The sequence below is a fragment of the Macrobrachium nipponense genome, chromosome 13 (assembly GCF_015104395.2).
Source record: "Macrobrachium nipponense isolate FS-2020 chromosome 13, ASM1510439v2, whole genome shotgun sequence".
Lineage (NCBI taxonomy): Eukaryota > Metazoa > Arthropoda > Malacostraca > Decapoda > Palaemonidae > Macrobrachium > Macrobrachium nipponense.
The window spans coordinates 47,838,174-47,859,242 of NC_087206.1; the positions used below are offsets into that span (position 1 = coordinate 47,838,174).

Consider the following 21,069-nt stretch of genomic DNA (forward strand, 5'->3'; position numbering starts at 1 on the left):
ATTAGAATAGAAAGGCCAATTGCAGGCTTAATTGATTTGATTTGCTGAATCGTTTCCCTGTAGTATACAAACTGTAATTTCTTAATAATTTGCTAACTTGCTAACAAGCTATTTTATCAGCATCATAGAGTATCATAATGCATCCTTGTACAGTATCAGTTTGCTAAATGTGGCTATGTGTTTATGATTTGAATTTGTGTAGTCCACCATATTATATCATTTTTGGGAATGAAAATCCTGATGGAGGAGGCTGCTGAACCCTTCATCTAGCAAGCAAAAAGAAGTCTTCTTAAAGTATACTTTAGTAATAAAAACATTACTATAGCAAGCAAAAAGAAGTCTACTTAAAATATACTTTAGTTATAAAATCATTACTATAGCAAGCAAAAAGAAGTCTACTTAAAGTATACTTTAGTAATAAAATCATTACTATAGCAAGCAAAAAGAACAATGTTATTGGTGTTTTGGGAATTATTCTTGTAAATTTACAGTAACATTTTAAATTGTTTTTTGCCCCCAGTTCTAATTTTATTGCTTGTAGAGGTTCAGTAACTTTATAATTAATGAAGTTTACATTAATCTGGCCTTTTGATTGGTTGCGGAATCTTATAATTGGTACTGATATGACACAAGTCTTCTTTTTTTTTATAATGCTAAAATTTCCAGTGTTTTAATATTAGCAGCTTCTGTAGAATCTGTGTTAGTATACTCATCATAAACATAAGAAACACTTGCAGGAAAGGTGAAAGGAAAGTATAGACACTGAGCTTTTGTCTGTATTTCAACACCTGATCACAGACAAAAGCTCAGTGTCTGCAATCCTTCCTTTCATTTTTTGAGAGAGCGTTTCTTTTGGTTACATGCCATGGGACCATTGTGGCATTGGATGAACTCATCATAAGATTATGCTAATATTTTCATTGTAATTGTTTATTTTTTCTGTAGGCTCTTGACAGTTCTGTTGGGTTTTGTGGTGAAAGTTCTGTCATCTTTACTCTTCAGATGAACTCTCCTCTGTTTTGTGGTAGTTGTAGTTGTAGTATTAGCCATTATTTTTCTGCTTCTTAGACTACAGACCTTTCTAATTTATTCCTGTATTCACTGTTGCCTCTGTAATCTGTGAGTAGCAGTTATTCATGAACTATGATTAATGATGTTGATGTAATAATGTATTTAACAGTGAAATAATGTTTGTTATATATTGCATGCTCCTGATTTTTAATAGAATAGCAACCGTGGTGATTTCACTTTGTAGGCTGTGTTGTCCACAAGAAGTTGTTTTGCAACTTCTGTAGGATATTGTTATAAACATTGACCAATCTTGTTTGGCATGATAGACACCCTGTGTCCATAAACACAAGACTCATAGGTATAGGGAATATGTTGGTTATTAATAGAGTCAAGTCACATTCCTTATTTTATGTGCAGGTATTGGCAGAGGAGAGCCAATCCAAAGCGAAGGAGAACCTTATCAATCCATCTAATGAATTTATACAGAAACTTATGGATCGCTGTAGGACCTTGGAACAAGTCAATGCCCGTCTGCAGGTAGAAGCTCGAGCTCAACAGCAACAGTATGAAATATGCTTGGATCGTGTGGCCACCCAAGTTGTTCAAGCTTTACTCTCACAAAAGGTAGTTGTCATTAGTTTCAATTCACTGAGTGTTCATCTTTCACTCATTCTTTTCTGTTTATTCAGTCCTTGTAATTAAGGATGCTCAACTTAACAATTTAGGCTGTTTGAAACTCATGGTCCTTATCATATATTCTATTCTGTAGGGACATTTTGTCTGTCCATCTATGACATATTTTGTGCTAATGGAACTTTTTTGTGCTAGATGTAACTCTTATATAAGAGATAATATTGACCTTTCACTTACTAATAACATATATAATTTTATCCAAATTTACATCCTTCACATACTTTAAACTTATGCAAATGAAAAAAAAAATGCATGAACTAACAACAAGCTGAAGATGATTTTCACCGAGTGTTTCTGATATTTTTTATATTTACTGTATTTTTTATATTTACTGTATGTAACATGTATGTTTTTGTAGTTTTAGTTTTTTATTCCATAATTACATCATTTACCTTTTTACTGAGAGAGAGAGAGAGAGAGAGAGAGAGAGAGAGAGAGAGAGAGAGAGAGAGAGAGAGAGAGAGAGAGAGAGTGAGTCCCACTTATTTTATGGAATATGTGATGTTACTTTGTCATTCATTTTTTCATATTTACATGGGTATAACAACTTTTACATTAGAAAAGTCATGCTATTTATCTGGGCACTATGTCTTTATTGTACATAGTTTTTATGCAGTTATTTAATTTTGGGGGTGAAAGTGCAAAATTTTAAATTTTCTCATATTTTGTAATTTTTATTCATTGTTCCACCTCATAAAAGTTATTTGGTTTTTTTACACTTTTGTACAGAGCAATAATTCAGCTGCAAAATGTAACAAAACTGAGCAGTCAACCCTAAAACATTTTCAGAGCTATATTGACAAAAAAAATGGTATAAGGAATTTTCTGTGCAAATCATGTGGGTGACTGGTACTTTTCTAGTAGAAAACATGACGCTACTTTGTTAATAAATTTTTTTTATATTTTGCTTGCTATAATTACTTTTTTGCATTTCAATAGCTAGGTAATTTATCTGGGTATTCAGTAGATCCGTGGCATACACATTGTAGCTTGCAAGTTGTGGTTTTATCGGGTCCATGGAATTGAGGGGCTGATTGAAGTCTAAGCACTGTGTTCAGGGACCAAGTGTGTAATCCTAACCCTTCTAGAGCAGATCTTTGTAGTTCAAAGGAACACATAAGGGAAGTGACAGTTCCTATACAAGTCAGATTACAAAATCATAAATCAATGATTCCGTTAATGCTGCCTTGTAATCCATGACTGTTATAACTGTAAGGCGTTTGTCTTTAAAAGGGATAAGAAATTTTAAAATTGTGGTATGGATATAATGTAATTATATCTTCCATTACATATTGGTATTGCCAGATATATGAAAGTCTGTAATTTTTGCACTAGGTACCTAGCAATGTTGGGCAAATAATTTTCAGGGTATAGATAATATTTAAGACATTCCACCTGTGAAGATCTTGGCTTAGAAACAAGGATCCTTAAATGGCTTTCTCTCCTACTGACTGGGATAAAACAGCAGACAGTTTTTGAATTGATCTCTTTGCCTGTTGTTAAAGTAATTGTAATCAGTGCCTGTTCGGCCAGTTTGGGACTGTGTATTAAGTAAGCTGTTCCTTAGTAGGAGTTTGCTCTACACCTTTGAAATCTGGAAGGAAGGCATCCATTGCTGTTGCTTGCCTGGCAGTTTGTGATTTTCATATGTGGCAAACAGGTCTACTTACATTTGTGGAAACATGGCTATTTTCTGAAAAACAGTGGTTGTCTAACTCCACTCTGTTGAGGCTGTCATTTTCCTTGATGTATTGAGAGACCCCACAAGGTAAATTGCAGTTAAGTGCCACTTCTTTGCTTGCCCCAGATGGTTAGCATTACCATATTGAGAGGATGTGAGTATCATTCTGACCGTTTAATGCAGGACATTGCAGTCCTGTTGTCTAGAACCAACCAAATGTCTCCTCTGGAGGTTTTGAGTTTTTTGAGAGACAAAAAGATGGTCATCAGCTCCAGGAAATTGATGAGACAATTCCTCAGAGTAGCTGAACACTTCCCTGCCACCTGACGATCCTCCCAATATCCTCCCAACCTGTTAGCGAGGCATCTTGTTTGCTTTGTCATGCATACAAATTAAGGAGTCAGGGTGACCTGTAAAGCCAGGGATTCCTTCCTGGTTCAAGGCTGAAGTATCTCCCCCAACTTTTTTAATCTTTTGATGAAGTTGGTTTTGCATCTTGTTTGTTGCATGAGAAAGCTAGAATTTGTTCACATTCATTTGTTGTAATCCAATTATTGGATCTATTATTGATTCAAATTGCAACAAGCCCGTCATACAATCTAATTGCCATTTGGAAACTCTGAGCTGTGCAAGGCACATTTTGAGGACTTGCCTTATTCTGTTTTGAATTTGATGGGATGGGGAGAGACAAGCCATGAAAAGTATCCCAACAGTCTCAGCTACTGAAAGCGTATGCTGGGTGTGAGGTGGGATTTTGCCCATTTATCATAAAACCTTTAGACTGTAGTCAGTTGACCACTGCTTTTAGGTTTTTCAAGCACACTTTTCTTTTGAGCCCCCCTAAAGATCAACCATCATCTAGGTGGGCTATTAGTTGTATTTCTGATTTCTTGAAGAAGTACCGTTACTAACTTTGTCAAATCTTAGGGGGAACGTTTAGCCCACAGGGTATGACTTTAAACCTGTACATATCTTTCCCTATCTGGAGCCTTTGGAAGAGGTGGAAGAGAACGGCAGCAGCGATGTGCCAGTATGCATCCTTCACATCTATAGTTGTCCAGGTGCCTTTTAGAACGACTGAATGCATTAGGGCAAAGGTTGTTATTTGGAAAATTAAGCAAACAATGTTCTTGTTCAATGTTAATAGGTTTAGGATCATTCTTTGTTTGGAGGAATCCTTTTTGGGGACACTTAAAAGAGACATATTTGGTGGCAAATATCCACACGTTTCTCTATGGCTCCCATTAACAGGGCCTTTCTGCATATAACATTCCTGAGAAGGGTCTGGTTTTTGGAAGAACCCCTTTACAGGAAGGGAGGGGTGAGACTGTTTCCACCCAAGCCCATTTAAAATTTTAATGCTGTGTCCCCAAAAGGAAGACTTCAATTGCCTGTGGTGTCATTGAAGTCGACCCCCAACCATACCATTCTTACTGGTATTCACCTCTTCCTCTGCCTCTCATAGGCATTCCATTTGTTGCTTTTCTTTCTCCTATAAGAGGGCCTTTGGCCCTTGGGAACAAAATTTTCTTGCTGCTGTTGTCCTTTTGTGAGGCATCATCCCTTCTAAACATCTACCTGTTCTTCGAGAAAAATTTCTTTTGGGTTGACTGAAGACTTACCTTTTTAAGCGAGCCTTTTTGGGTTGGGTAGTGTGAAATTTTTTTTATTTTTGTTTCCTAAATTCTCCTTTTTCCCAAAAGTGAGAGTACTCTTGTACAATTCTGTTGGCGGGCTTACTTGTTAAGTTTTTAACCACAAAAGACTCCTCAAACAGGTCCTTACAGAAAGGTTTATGATGTAATAATAAAGTTACATTGGGAAGTGACTAGTTGGTGCCCTTCAATGTTCTATTTGCACTTTTATGCGCCACTCTAAAAAGTCACAGAATGTTTGTTATGGGGTTCTCATGAGACTTTTGACCACAACGGCAACAATTGCTCTGGAGCAATTTGGAAACCTCTTGATGGCAACTTCCAGCAAGGGGGTAGAGGTTATAATACCAAAGAGGTATGAAATTCTGCTGAGGCTGTCACCTCTGGGATTCTCATAGGGGTCCTAAATTGCTGTGTAGCTATAAATAAAGGAGGTTTTTCCCTTTCAGAAGGGAGCTGTAGCATTGCCCATTCCTCAGTGAAGTTTTCCAAAGCTGAGATGACCAAGGCAAATGGTTTTAATTCTGCCATTGTCTCTGGTCTTTTAATCACTACAAAATTCTGAAAATCTGTCTTCACAAGGTTAATCATTTTGAAAATGGACAGAAGGCTGGTACTCTTTGGTGAGCAACTTTGGTCCTGGTAAAGGTTATCTTCTATAGCTTTTAATGTTATGTTATGGTCTTTCACATGTACAGCTTTAATCATAATTTTTCTCTCATTACTAAGATATTTACTGTTGAGAGAAAATGCACATTGACACATCTAACCATGGATTATTAGTATCATCAGGGATGAGTAGACCTTATTTGGGCATCATTTGCATGCCCTCTCACTTTTGGGTTGTAAGATGCAGTACTTTTACGCTAAAGTGTACTGGACTAACTTAAATTCCTTTTCGGAATCATGCATCATGTCCCTCATGCATTGCTGTTCTGTGGCAATGATAGTTTCTGATGTTATTCATAATTTTCTTATGGAATTGAACAAGTGTAGCAAGCTGTGTATCCCATTTGGGAAAGCTTGAACATTTTAACTGAACTTAAACAGCTAAACTGTAACTGCCTGTTACCAAAGGTAAATTACAATACCCCTCCATAAATATAATAATTTCAGTCGGAGTCAGATGGATCTTAGTATCCCTTTCAGAGGAAAGATTTCTTCAGCATCGATAGCTCCATAGGGGGATAGAATTCCTTCCTGAAGGTTTCTTCCATGGCTACATGAAATTTGTGTCCCTGATCCATCTGGGTTCAGCAGGGTCATTTCAGTGTCTATGCCCACTTCATATTCCATAGTAAGAATTTATCCCCCATGTAAAAATTCTTATACTTCTTCTGCAGAATTAACCTGGGAGGTAGTGGGGACTGATATTACTGGGTTTTTGCCCAAACATAAAGTACCTGGGAGGTGCTGGGGACTGATATTACTGGGTTTTGACCCAAACATAAATCTTGATATTAGAAAAAAGGGTTATGCATCTACTGCCGGAGTTTTGCCAGAAAGATATAATTTCCCCTTCCTTTGTCCTACTGAACCATAGGCATCACTGGGACAGCTTAAAATGAGCTTTTTCATCCTTAAAGCATGCTGGCAGTAGCATACTACAAGTTTGGCACATATCTGTCGACCAAGAAAATTTTCAGCGTTTTTTTACAGGCAGGTGGTATGGGCTGTACCCACTGGCACAAAATGAACCGAGCAATTTAATTCAGAACACTTGAACTGGGGGTTCTGCATAATGAGAACCCTGCAGTGATATAAAGCAAGTTGTTATCCAGGGGACCGTCCGCTATGATGTCTATTTTTTTTATTTATTACGCAAAATACATAATTTTCATATATGTTTTAGATATATATAATACCTTCATCATATAAAAATTTCAAGTCATTTGATCAAAAACTTTTCGTTTTATCAGCAAAAATCATGATTTAAAAAAAAAAAATTGGTAGAGTTTTCTCTGCTAATATGACATCAGTTGTATTGAAAATCATACCATAAAAACTTCTTTATATACGGAACAATTCTGTGTGGCAGAATTTTGATTTTTTAATTTTTTTATTTTTTATGAATTTTTTTTTTTTTTTTTTTTAGTCTAGACACTCAAAAAATTCTAAAAAAAAGAAAAAAAAGATATCAAAATTCTGTCACACAAAATTATGGGATTTTTATTCCTCTTTCCAATGATATCTTTCTCTCTAAAATTGGATAATAAATAACCGAGTAATGGTTACCGACATGCGCATAAGTATGTTTTTGAGTTATGAGCTCCCAAAGATTTGCTATGTAAATTTTCGCTTTTTTCTTATAAAAGTCAAAACAACATTATTATAATTACTTTATTTGTACTTTTATTGTTGATTTCTACATCAAGGATCGTGGTCCTACCCCTAAAAGTGGTGTTAGTACCCTCAGCGTGACACCAGATAATGATGTTGACGGCAAGACATGAGACAATGAGGGCAGCTGAAAACAAATAATTTTCGTGTTTTTCTTTCAGCACACTCCTGGCCTTCGCTAATTTTGCTAGCCATAGTTGCTGAGTAGCCTTCTTGATCTTAGGTAACTTCGGCATTGCTATAAGTTCACTAAGAAGTTATAAAAACAACGTAAATAGCTAGTAACCAAACGCAAGTGCCTACGAGCATGTAACCGCTTTGACGTCTGTGGCGTAACTGAGTCATTCTCCGAGTCTCGCCTATAAATAACCGCTCTGAGCAGCTCGCTTCTCGCCCAGTGTCACACTACCTTTCATTGCTACCAGATGTATGAGAATTTCGAAAAAAATCTTTAAAAATCGCTGTATATATGCAAAAATAAACACGCAAAAACGATTCTGTCAAACTCAAGTCATACAGACGACGCAGTTACGATGATGTCATCATTTAAAAATCGCTATATCTTCATTATTTGTGAAAATTATTGGCTGAAACTTCTGGAAAGCATGCACGGCATGTTTCTGCATAGATACAAGTAATAACTCTATTTTTTATTTTTTCAAGTTGACATGTTATCCGCCATAGCGGACGGTCCCCTTAAAAGCCATTCAGTGTTAAATTATTAATAAGGGACACCTCTGTAGTTCTTCATACAGTTTTCATATTTGTGAGAGATTCTCTTAGAAATGTATGTTTGCTTAAGCCCTATGAGGATTAAGTTAGTTTTGACGGTCATATATGGCTCTATTAGTCCTTTTGCACTGGCTATGTAAAATTTTGATTTAAATTGTTATATAGTGGTACCTCGACATACGAAAAGCTCAACTTACGAAAAACTCGAGATACACAAGCAAATACGAAAAATTTTACAGCTCTACATACGAAAAGTTTTCAAGATATGAAATGTTGTTGCTGTAAAGTCCCGAGATTCGCCCGGACCACCAAGAACAATTTTAAAACTCCCGCGCCGCCAACTGAGTAAACTCGCCACCATCCTCCCGCTCTCCCATTGGTTCCTGATGCTAGTCACCCCATAAGATCCTACTCTCCTATTGGTCAGCATCTACCCCTTGTGCTTTAAGTATTCTATTGGTAAAAGGATGCTGTAAATTGAAAAACTTATTCATGCAATACATTTAATAAAAAAAAAACATTAGGTAAAGATAGAATAAAGAATAGAAATGAATGGTTATATACTGTTTGGTAGTTTCAGTAGTTGAAGAGAGAGAATGAAAATTTGTGGCTTACTGTGTAGTGATTGCTTGGAGATCGTTCGATACTCGTAAGTGCTGGATGTAAACAGAAGTTTGGAAGTTTTTTTTTTTTTTTTTTTATTATAGTTAATGGTTACTTAATAATTATTTGAAATGAGTACATGCAATACATTTAATAAAAAAATTGTGAATTAGATATAAAATATAAAATAAATCAGACTGCTATCATACATATTTTTTAGAATTCTTCTTCTGTTTTAATACAGGCGGCCCTCGGTTAGCGGCAGGTGTTCCGTTCCTGGCCGCCGACGCCAAGCGATTTTTGATGCTAAGCGATTTTAAAGCCTACAGCCACCGCACACCTCCTTTCGAAACTCTAGATCAGTCAAAGGCGCCGTAATCCCACAACGGCGCAATAAGTAAAATTATATTTATGCAGTATAGTACTATAGAATTTACTGTACAGTACATGTGGGTGTCTAGAGTATGTAAAGATATAATACAGTTTATACAGTGTACAGGTAGCTGTAGTGTTCAGGTTACGATCATTAGTCTTACGATAGTCCGATTTTATGAGAGATCAAATTACAATGGCCTAACTTTATCCATCTTATAGTTACATAAGTTCAGTAACAGCAAAAGAGAATGATGAAAGTATGGTTTTAACGTTATACTTGTTGTGTGAACGTGTACAGCCATGAAGAACCGAATGAGAAACTACTTTTTTTTCTAAGTACAACCGAACTGGATAACATCCGTTTGGCTTGTATTTCAATCATCGTACTACAGTACAACATTACCGTAGTTGTTATAAATGGCGTTATGTATAGAATAGAACTGAGATATCTTAATGTAATAACTTTATTCGCTATAGATCAGAGATCAATATAGATTAAAGATCAATCGGGAAATATTCAGTTAAATTTAAACCTAGTTATACCTGAAGCTGAGAAAACTGCTCAAGCTGCTAATGACAATTATCGTACATCGGCAACAAGGATAAAACTGCAGTAAACGTATGCCATCAAACAACTGTAGATAAAATTGGGATGAAATCATTTTAATCAAAACTACTGTGCTTGAAAGAACACATTTTACTGTTGGTTTCACGCCGATATAAGATAAATAACGTAAAGTTCGTATTACGATGGTATAAAGGATTATTGCGAACGGAATCACATAATTTTTTACGCATTAAACATGCCGCCAACGTAATCTGTTAACGAAAAAAAAAGTAGTTCACATTCACAACGAGACATATTCAATAAATATTTCCACCTAAAAACACGCTGTATAAGGAAAAATAACTTTGTCTCATATAAGTCAAGTATCTAGATATTTGTTTATGCTAACTAGAAGCAAGAGCATTCGCTCAGAATTGCGTTATGGTGAAACAAACTCTTATTCATCAGCTGATTTCGAACCACAACATTGGCCACTCCGCGGAATACTGGCTTAAATTTGCCGTAGTATTTTAAAATACAATAATATGAGAATACATACAATATTCTTGGATGCAGTGAAATAATGTATAACTTTTTAAAGGATTTATGGAAAAGATGCATAATTAATAAAATAACACAATGCATTTTTCGGAACTGGCGGACAAGAACGAACATGAAAAAACATCCCCTGACAACGTGGAGCATAGTTACAAAGGCTGCCTTAATTTGTATCTTATTTCTGTACAAAAATGAAAATACCTTTACGTTATATATTTTCATACACATTTTAAACATAAAAGCATAAACATTTAAAAAATCGACACATCGATCGCTAAATTTGCACTCTTTTTAACTCGATATTTTCGGAAGAGCGGCAGACGGCGGCATACAAGAACGAACTTGAAAAAACATCGTAGTCGATAACTTGAAGGGCAGTTTCAAAAGCTGCCTTTTTATCTTATTTCTGCACAGAAATAAAAATACCCTATTCGTAATACATTTTCATACACATTTTAAACACAAAAGCATAAACATTTATAAAATGACACATCGATCGCTAATTTGCACTTTTTTAAAATCGATATTTTCGGAAGAGTGCCAGACGGCGGCTCACAAGAAAGAACATGAAAAACATCGTATTTGATAACGTGAAGGGCAGTTTCAAAAGCTACCTTTATATCATATTTCTGTACAGAAATAAAAATACCTTTCACGTAATACATTTTCATACACATTTTAAACAAAAGCATGAACATTTATAAATCGACACATCCAAAGCTAAATTTGCACTTATGTAACTCGATATTTTCAGCATAGAACAGCGTCAGAGGCATATATTTTTCCCTAATACCTATGTAATAACTCTCCCTAAAATTTGTTAATATAATTTGCATAACTTTTATGGTCTGTACGGCATTTCTACAAATGTATGAACTCGTAAGACAACAGCGCTAGCGGTGCTGTTAACTGAAAATTGTGCCGTAAAAATACCATAAAATGCCTTATTTTTTTCATGGATATTTTTGACGACCGCCGTAACACCGATTCGCCACTGTTAACCGGGGGCTGCCTGTAATAGTAATGATAATAATAATAATCATTGCAAGTCCACAATAATATCGCATATGACGTATAAAGTCTTTAATAGATAATAAGAGCTTTCGAACCTTGTACTAGGTTCATCTTCAGTCAAGTGAACATTATGACTTTTAAAATCCATCGAAGTAAACTTCTGAACTTCTGAACAAGGCAATTCATAATGACATATGCAAATGAAGGAAGTGCTCAACAGCCCAACTAAATAATTCCATTGTTGTTGTTCAAATTCCTGTTTGGTATTTTGCTGGAACATTTTGTGGGCTGTGATGATGCTGCACGGTGTTCCCCTGGTGGCGCGGGTGCAACAATGCTGGACGTCACGTCCCCCGTACTGTAATCTGTCTGAGGGAGGACTGAAGATGAACCTAGTACAAGGTTCGAAAGCTCTTATTATCTATCAAAGACTTTATACTTCACATGCGATATTATTGTGGACCTGCAATTATTGTCATCATTTTTGACAGAAAATTGTGCCCAACAATAATAATAAAACTGTAATTACAAAATTCGTATGCGGTAGTATTTGAAATAGATAAAAAATAACCTTCCCATTTCACTTACGTAACGATAACTCACTTACGTAACGATAACTCCTCTCTCTTACTGAGAAGTATGTATGTATGTACTACAGTAGTACCTCGAGATACAAAATTAATCCGTTCCAAGGCGCCTTTCGTATCATGAGGTTTTTGTATCTTGGACCACATTTGACCACATTTTACATGTAAAATGGCTAATCCGTTCCAACCCCTTCAAAAACACCCCAGTAAATTTCATAATAAAGCTAAATTGACCTTTAAACAATGAAATACTACAACAATTTGGACCATTCAATACCTAAATTAATAAAAAAAAAATGCAAAATAACCTGTAAATAAAGTGTACATTAGTGTACATGGTAACAAGAAATATACTGTACGTAAAATATGGAAGCTTACCTTTTGAGTGAGGCTATCTCCGAAAGTGGCGGCAGAGGAGTCACTCAAATTACACACACCCACTTTGTCTGTAAGACACTGAATCTGATCACCCATCAATGCCACGGCAGCTAACACTTTAACATAATGATAATCCTTCGCATCCTCAAAAACAGCAGGAGGACAAACAGGCAGATAACGTACATACACTTAACTTTACAAAAACATAAAAAATTTAAGGAAAACTATAAAACTAAAATTTACGAAACACATTAACAAAACTGTAACACTTAACTTTACAAAAAACTAAAAATTAAATTTTTTTTATTTTTTATTTTTTTTTTTTTTTTTTTTTTTTTTTTTAATTTTATTTAACGTTCTGTTTATCACTTGGTTCTTCCTTTTTGCTTAACTTTCTGTTTTTTATCACTTGGTTCTTCGTTTTTGCTTACTCCTGCTAATGCTAATGCTAACGATCCAAGAAAGATTGCTTCTGCCTACTTTTCACAATGTTCCTGAAACGACTCAGGCAAACGTCATCGAACTGCGCAAGCATACGACCTGTGTGAGCCTTTTCGGGGTGTCTTTTTTCAATAAACGATTGCACTAATATCACCATAATAGATCAAACAACGGATCCCCGACGTCTGCGCCTCCTAGAAGCCCTCCATATAGGCAAGGAGAAACCAAACTTAAATATCACTCAAGAAACGTTTCTCCTTCCCACCGCCGCCCAGAGAGCAGCGAGCGACCCCCCGACGATGCCAGATAACCAGGAACCCCCACAGGATGATACGATTCCTGCTACAGACGGAATTCCTGACGTTCATCCCCAGGCACGCCACTGTGGCGTTTGCACGAGAGAATCCCCGAGACCTTCGAGGCGAGATCCACGGCTTCGCCCAAGACCGGCCCGACCAATGAGAATGCAACTCTAGGTCCGTGCCGCTATAAATACCATTCCGCAAACTTTCTTGCTACAGTCACTTCAACCGACTCGTCAGAAGATGACCTACGAGAAGGTCTAAACGTCACGTGATACCAGCTATACCAGCACCAATACCAGCCCTTAAACCTAAGACGACCCCGGCCCGAACTGAACTACGCCTACGGAATAAAACCAGCACTGACGACGACCCCTGCTTGACCTGGACCTGATATCTTGTTCTAATAAAAGATTCCTTCAGCATTTATAATTTTTGAAAATTCCCAATATGAATATTGGCCAGTTACTCAGAAACATCGCTGAGCCTGAGAAGCGAATTGTAAGGAAAATAGAAAAAACAATATATAAAATCAACTCGCTCAATTCTGCCATCCTTTTTAACAGCATTTGCCTAAAAGAGGGTCTTCTACCAAAATTATTATTTTATATTATTATTATTATATTTATTATTATTATTATTATTATTATTTGATAATATTAATTAAACACATAGCCGCCTCTACCATAAAAATTTCCCCTCATACTCAGTAAGAGAGAGAAGTTTATCCTCTATAAGTGAAATGGAAAGGTCAGTTTTTATTTTCTTTAAAATACTACCACATACGAATTTTAATTACAGTTTTATTATTATTATTACATATTATTGTTATTATTATTATTATTATTAACAACAGAAAATATCAATAAACATTTTGCATACTAGTACCATAAAAATTCTCTCATCTCAGTAAAAGAGAGAGAGAGAGAGAGAGAGAGTGTGTGTGTGTGTGTGTGTGTGTGTATTTTTTTTTTGTCTGTTCTCTAAGAAAATACTAATAACGCTTCCAGAGAGAGAGAGAGAGAGAGAGAGAGAGAGAGAGAGAGAGAGAGGAGGAGAGAGAGAGAGAGTGAAATGGATAGATTATTGTATTTCTTTAAAATACTATCCCATAATATGAATTTTGTAATTACAGTTATATTATTATTATTATTATTATTATTATTTTTTTTTTTTTTGCTCTATCACAGTCCTCCAATTCGACTGGGTAGTATTTATAGTGTGGGGTTCCGGGGTTGCATCCTGCCTCCTTAGGAGTCCATCACTTTTCTTACTATGTGTGCCGTTTCTAGGATCACACTCTTCTGCATGAGGCCCGGAGCTACTTCAGCCTCTAGTTTTTCTAGATTCCTTTTCAAGGATCTTGGGATCGTGCCTAGTGCTCCTATGATTATGGGTACGATTTCCACTGGCATATCCCATATCCTTCTTATTTCTATTTTCAGATCTTGATACTTATCCATTTTTTCCCTCTCTTTCTCTTCAACTCTGGTGTCCCATGGTATTGCGACATCAATGAGTGATACTTTCTTCTTGACTTTGTCAATCAACGTCACGTCTGGTCTGTTTGCACGTATCACCCTATCCGTTCTGATACCATAGTCCCAGAGGATCTTTGCCTGATCGTTTTCTATCACTCCTTCAGGTTGGTGCTCGTACCACTTATTACTGCAAGGTAGCTGGTGTTTCTTGCACAGGCTCCAGTGGAGGGCTTTTGCTACTGAATCATGCCTCTTTTTGTACTGGTTCTGTGCAAGTGCCGGACATTCGCTTGCTATGTGGTTTATGGTTTCATTTTTCGTATTGCACTTCCTACATATGGGAGAGATGTTATTTCCATCTATCGTTCTTTGAACATATCTGGTTCTTAGGGCCTGATCTTGTGCCGCTGTTATCATTCCTTCAGTTTCCTTCTTTAGCTCTCCCCTCTGTAGCCTTGCCATGTGTCATCGCTGGCTAGTTCTTTAGTCTGTCTCATGTATTGTCCGTGCATTGGTTTGTTGTGCCAGTCCTCTGTTCTGTCTGTCATTCTCCTGTCTCTGATATTTCTGGGTCTTCGTCTACTTTATTAGTCTTCTTCCCATGCACTCTTTAGCCACTCGTCTTCACTGGTTTTCAGATATTGCCCCAGTGCTCTGTTCTCGGTGTTGACACAATCCTCTATACTTAGTAGTCCTCTCCCTCCTTTCTTTCGTGTTATGTACAGTCTGTCCGTATTTGCTCGTGGGTGTAGTGCTTTGTGTATTGTCATATGTTTCCTGGTTTTCTGATCTATGCTGCGGAGTTCTGCCTTCGTCCATTCCACTATTCCTGCGCTGTATCTGATTACTGGCACTGCCCATATGTTTATGGCTTTTATCATATTTCCGGCGTTGAGTTTTGACTTGAGTATCGCTTTCAGTCTCTTCATATATTCTTTCCTGATCGTGTCCTTCATCTCTTGGTGTTTTATATCCCCTCCTTCCATTATTCCCAGGTATTTGTATCCTGTCTCATCTATGTGTTTGATGTTGCTCCCATCTGGTAGCTTTATCCCTTCAGTTCTCGTTACTTTGCCTTTTTGCATGTTGACTAAGGCGCATTTTTCTATTCCAAACTCCATCCTGATGTCCCCAGATACAATCCTTACAGTCTGGATTAGGGTATCTATTTCCTTGATGCTCTTACCATACAGCTTGATGTCGTCCATGAACATCAGATGGTTGATTCTGTTGCCTCTTTTCTTGAGTTGGTACCCGGCATCCATCTTCTGTAGTACTTTTGTCATGGGAATCATGGCTACTACGAAGAGTAGTGGGGACAGTGAGTCTCCCTGGAAGATCCCTCTCCTGATATTAACCTCTGCTAGTCTTATTCCAGAGCTTGTAAGTATTGTTTTCCAGTTGCGCATTGTATTTTTGAGGAAGCTGATGGTGTTTTCCTCTGCCCCATATATTTTCAGGCATTCTATTAGCCATGTGTGTGGTATCATGTCGAAGGCTTTCTTATAGTCTATCCATGCCATGCTTAGGTTGGTTTTCCTTCTCCTACTGTTCTTCATTACCATTTTGTCTATGAGGAGCTGGTCTTTTGTGCCCCTACACTTCCTTCTGCAGCCTTTCTGTTGGTGGGGGATGGTGTTTGTCTCCTCTAGGTAATTGTATAGCCTTTCACTGATGATACCTGTTAGTAACTTCCACATTATTGGTAGGCAGGTGATAGGCATGTAGTTACTGGCTATATTTCCCTTACTCTTGTCTTTTTGTACTAAGGATGTTCTTCCTGTGGTCATCCATTTGGGTGCTTGGTGATTTGAGATACAATGCTGGAGTTGTTCTGCTATTCGTGGGTGTAGGGCCTTGAAGTTTTTGAGCCAGTATCCATGGACTTCATCGGGACCTGGGCTTTCCAGTTGGGCATTTTCTTTAGTTGGTGTCTGACTGTGTCTGTCGTGATCTCTGTGAATCTTTGTTTTATTCTCCCTGTTTCTTCTTCCTTGACTTCCTGGAGCCATGTTGCATGTTTGTTGTGTGATACCGGATTACTCCATATGTTTTCCCAGAGTCTCTTACTTTGTTCGGCTTCAGGAATTTCTGGGTGGTTGTCTTCCCCTCTTAGTTGGCTGTATAGTCTTTTCTGGTTGGTTCCCGAATAGTTTTGTTCTGTTGGTATCCCTTATTCCTGTTCATGTACTGTTGGATCTTATGTGCTTTGGCCTTAAGCCTCTGTTTTACATCTTCTATTGTGTTGTTTTAGTCCCCTCTCTTGTACTATGTATTTCTCGTTGAGTTAGCCTCCCTGTTTTCTTGCTTCTTAGCCTTTTTTTCCTTTTTTCTGCCTTCTCTTTCAGTTTACTCAAGTCAGATCTCATCACCATGATTTGCTTTTCCAAGGAGGTTGCTGTTTTGGTTTCTGTTGGGTTGGTTGTGCTGGTGGTGTTGGTGTTCGAATCCCCATCAGTTCTGCTACTAATCTTGCTCCTGCATACACCAAGTTATTTGTTTCTGTGATACTGGTGGTGTGTATTATGCCCATTATTTCATTGACCTCACTTGTTTTCTCCCTTAATTTCTTGGTGTTGTAGGCTTTCATGGAGGGGATCTTTGTTCTCTCTGTATCTGGCTCCATCCATTGTCTAATCTTTTCTACCCATTCCGTCCTCTCTGTTACTTCGTCGGTGTTTCTTCGTGTGTCGTTGTTTGATACCTCATCCTCCCTGTCGTCTTCTGTGGCATCGTCTCTCAGTTCGTCTTCGTGTAATTCGTTGTCGTGTGACATTTCCCTTTCCAGTTCTTCTCTTTCTGTTGGGGAGAGCCAGTTGTTTTTCTTTATGTTCCTTACTTGGTCTGCCAGCCTCTGCTCTGTTTGGGGGGTGTTATTCCTCTCATTCCAGATGTTGACCAATCTTCTTCTATATCCTCTCCCTCCGATCCGGGTTTGCCCCTTCTTGATTGTAAGCATCTCCATATTTCCTTTTAATTTTATTCTTCTTGTCCATTTCTTCCGTTTGCTTCTGTTGTAGCTTTCAATTCCCTTTTTCAGGCTGTTGATACTTTAGTTGTGCGTGATCCGTTGAAATGGATGACGACTCCAAATACCTGGACCGTCTTCCCCGTCAATTGGGTTGAATACCTGGTTGCCGGACGAGGCTCCTCTGTTGCCAGAGGTTCCATTTATGTCGTTGTCGTTTATTCCTTCATTTCTTTCCATCATTGCTGAGTTTTGCTATTTAACCCATAGCTGGACCCTACCCCATCAGGGATAGATACTCATTTACAGCTGAGTAGACTGAGGAAATTATGGTAAAGATCCTTTCTCAAGGAATCAACGCCGCGGAGAGCGGTCACCCATCCAACGACTGACCAGCCCCAATGTTGCTTAACTTGACTAAGTCCATTGAGGACCTAACCCACTCCTCCACGGCGCCACATATTATTATTTATTATTATTATTATTATTATTATTATTATTATTATTTGAAAGTATTAAAAACATACATATAGTACGTGTACTTTAAAAATTCTTGAGTCTCAGTAAATGAGAGAGAGAGAGAGAGAGAGAAATTGCATGAGCACTTGGTGGCAACAACTCAACAGCTCCTACCCCTGGTCCCATAACTTTAGTACCTGGAGTTAGAGAGAGAAGACTGGGATTTCCTTCATTCTTACATAATTTTTCAAATTTGTAAACTAAAACCTTACTAAGTCACATTAGTATTTTCTTTAATGAATTGATGTTGTTGCTGTATACATTAATATTATATTTGAAAATAGTAAATCATTTATTTATCATACAAAAAAATACATCTCTGTAGGAGAGAGAGAGAGAGAGAGAGAGAGAGAGAGAGAGAGAGAGAGAGAGAGAGAGAGAGAGAGAGAGAGAGAGAGAGAGAGATTACTATTTTATTATTATGTGATATCATTTAATCTTGTTAAACTTACTAATACAGTATTAATCAATATTAATATTTGAAAATTAGTAAGTCATTTTTGTACCATAAAAATATATCTTAAGTCATGAAAATAACATCAAAATACATTAATTAGTGATTATTTTTGCCGGCAAAATCCCGCGAATAGGTGAATCCCCCGCAAGTAATAAGTAGACATGGCCCAGAGAGAAATCCACAAATCTGGAGAACGCGAATACGTGGGTCCACTGTACACTTAAGTTTCAACTTTGATGTTTCCATGATCCTCTCTAAATGAAATCGAAGAGCAAAATTTTTGGAAACCTGGTTTTTCTATTGACCAGAAGAAAGAAATGGCGGCTTGGTCAGATTTTGGTTGTATGCAAGCAATGTGTGCAAACCACCACTTCTTGCATTTTTTTACAGGTAAACTGGGTATTAGCATTCGCTGAGGATAATAGAAAGTGCCCTCTTATTTATCCTGAGTCCATTTATACTTTATCACATATTATAATGTTTATCATTACGACACCATACATGGCCACAAGACCAATTATGAGAATTCTTTGACATTAGTCTGGTCCTCGTGGAGCTCTTGATAGACCATGGAGAGGGTAATCCTTGAGGATGAGACAGTGACTACACTATTGAAAATAAGAGGAAGAGCCTTCTTCTCTACTTGAGAATAATTCCTCTCTGAAGCACAGAGAACGTGCGCCATAAGCTATGGGACACTCCTCCCCATTAGGGAATAGGTGTGATAACACTGCCCATATGCCAACAGATGAAGCTTCACATTGTCATTTTACAGGGGTTTTTTCATCATAATGAGCCAACACGGCGGCATCAGCGAAAATTCCCACAAGATTTTTAAAAGAACATTTACACTCTGCTGTCCACAACCACATCTCATTAATCTTAAAAGGTCATTTAAGGGACTTCTATATAGTCTAAAGGTTTTTTACATAGATCAACCATAATAATTTATTAACCCTAAAAAGGACTGAAGATCTGTTACATTTTTAGGTTGTTTTAGATTTAAGACTTTAGTAACCTTATCAGGACAAATTTTTAATCCATCTATGCTCACAATATATCTCAAATACTAACATGTCCTTCAAGAACAAACACATATCGTTTTTCAATCTTAAGCCCCTCCCCAACAATCTCTTTAGCACCATTTCAGGTCTTTCAAAATGCTCAGCAGAAGTGTATACACAAATCAAATTATCTTTTAAATACTAGACCACTATGCCTGGCATACGGTTCAGTAATTTTTCCATTTCCATCTGGAAAATAGTAACAGCTGATGCCACTCCATATGACAGACATTGAAAATAGAATACATAATCACTAATGTGTATTTATTTCTAATAGATATCTGCTACTATTATCTATACAGGCAGTTCCAGAGTTACGATGGAGACCTGTTCTTACAGCTTGTTGTAGGTTTGATTTCGTAGTAATTTGGTTCTTAACATTAAACAGTTTATGAAAATAAAAAAAGTGAAGAGTTCCTTATCTTTAATCCTGTGGTGGGCTTGCGCACTGGAAGGGGCATTTTGAAGGATGTAGAAACAGGCTTATAGGGATGAGGACGCTGGAGATCCAGGAGGAGAACCTGCATTAGGTGCTTGAGATAAAGGTGCAGGGGAGTCTGGGTTATGCAAAATTGCAGATGGAGCTGGAGATAGGGGAGTCTGGGTTAGGAGAAGTTGCAGATGGAGCTGGAGATATAGGTGAGGGAAATCTGGGTTACGAGAATGGTCACTGTCTCTGAATGGTGTTGGAGATTGCTTCTTGAAATAACCTTCGAGGGTAGGCTGAACAGTTCATTTTTTTTCCTTCTCCGAAGTATCCCTGTAAAAATAGCCCATTCATGACCACACTGTAGTTCCTCGTTGGACGAGTGGATTTCACACTTGGCTACCAATCCGGTGGTCCGAAGTTCAATTCTCGGCTCGGCCAACACAGAACCAGAGGAATTAATTTCTGATGATAGAAATTCATTTCTCGATATGATGTGGTTCGGTTCCCACAATAAGCTGTAGGTCCCGTTGCTAGGTAACCAGTTGGTTCCTAGCTATGCAAAAATATCCAAGCCCTCGGGCCAGCCCTAGGAGTGCTGTTAATCAGCTCAGTGGTCTGGTAAAACTAAGATGTACTTAACTTATGACCACTCTGTGTAGCGTAGTGTACTTTTCAATTTTGGGGTCCTTGCCCTTGAAACATGCCATCCCTGCCTCTGTCAGGAAAAAACCTGTTGACAAGCTCTTAGTACATAATAACCTGGGCTCTTGGACTGTTGCCTCTTCTCCAGCTGAAGTAGACCCTCTTCAGATGACCTCTCCATGTTATTCCAGCAGCTCGTTGACATCATCAGCATCCACCTCCCAACTTACCTCCTTAATTATTCCAACAATTTTGTTGGTGACACTTTAAAGTGTTTCAGTCTCCTCAAAGCCAGAAAGTCATTCACAAACTGTGGACAAAGTGTCTTCCAGTCCCATTTATATTGATCTGGTCTGTTGGTTGCAAAATGGATGTAATATTTGCGGGAAGGTAAACTACCTTCACATTTGGATGCATTTCGTTCAATTGTGGAGGGTGTCCAGAGCCATTATCCAATGCAACCAAAATCTTAAAGGGCAGACCCTTCATTGTACAGTATCGTTCCACTTTTGGTACAAAGTGATTAATAAACCAGTCTTCAAAGGTATGAAGTGTAACCCAAGCCTTATTAGCCTTCCATGACAGGGAGTT

General features: G+C 37.6%; 1 protein-coding gene across 6 annotated transcripts in view; it reads left to right on the forward strand.

Moving 5' to 3' along the window:
• The window catches only part of LOC135225783 (uncharacterized), a 602,193-nt gene that overhangs the window by 472,332 nt on the left and 108,792 nt on the right, over nt 1–21,069 (forward strand). For 5 of the 6 annotated variants that reach the window (XM_064265254.1, XM_064265252.1, XM_064265251.1 and 2 more), the window contains one exon: nt 1,429–1,635. In XM_064265254.1, coding sequence (XP_064121324.1) covers nt 1,429–1,635 — 207 coding nt within the window. The remainder of the gene's footprint in view (nt 1–1,428; nt 1,636–21,069) is intronic. The other variant, XM_064265253.1, reaches the window with a different exon arrangement.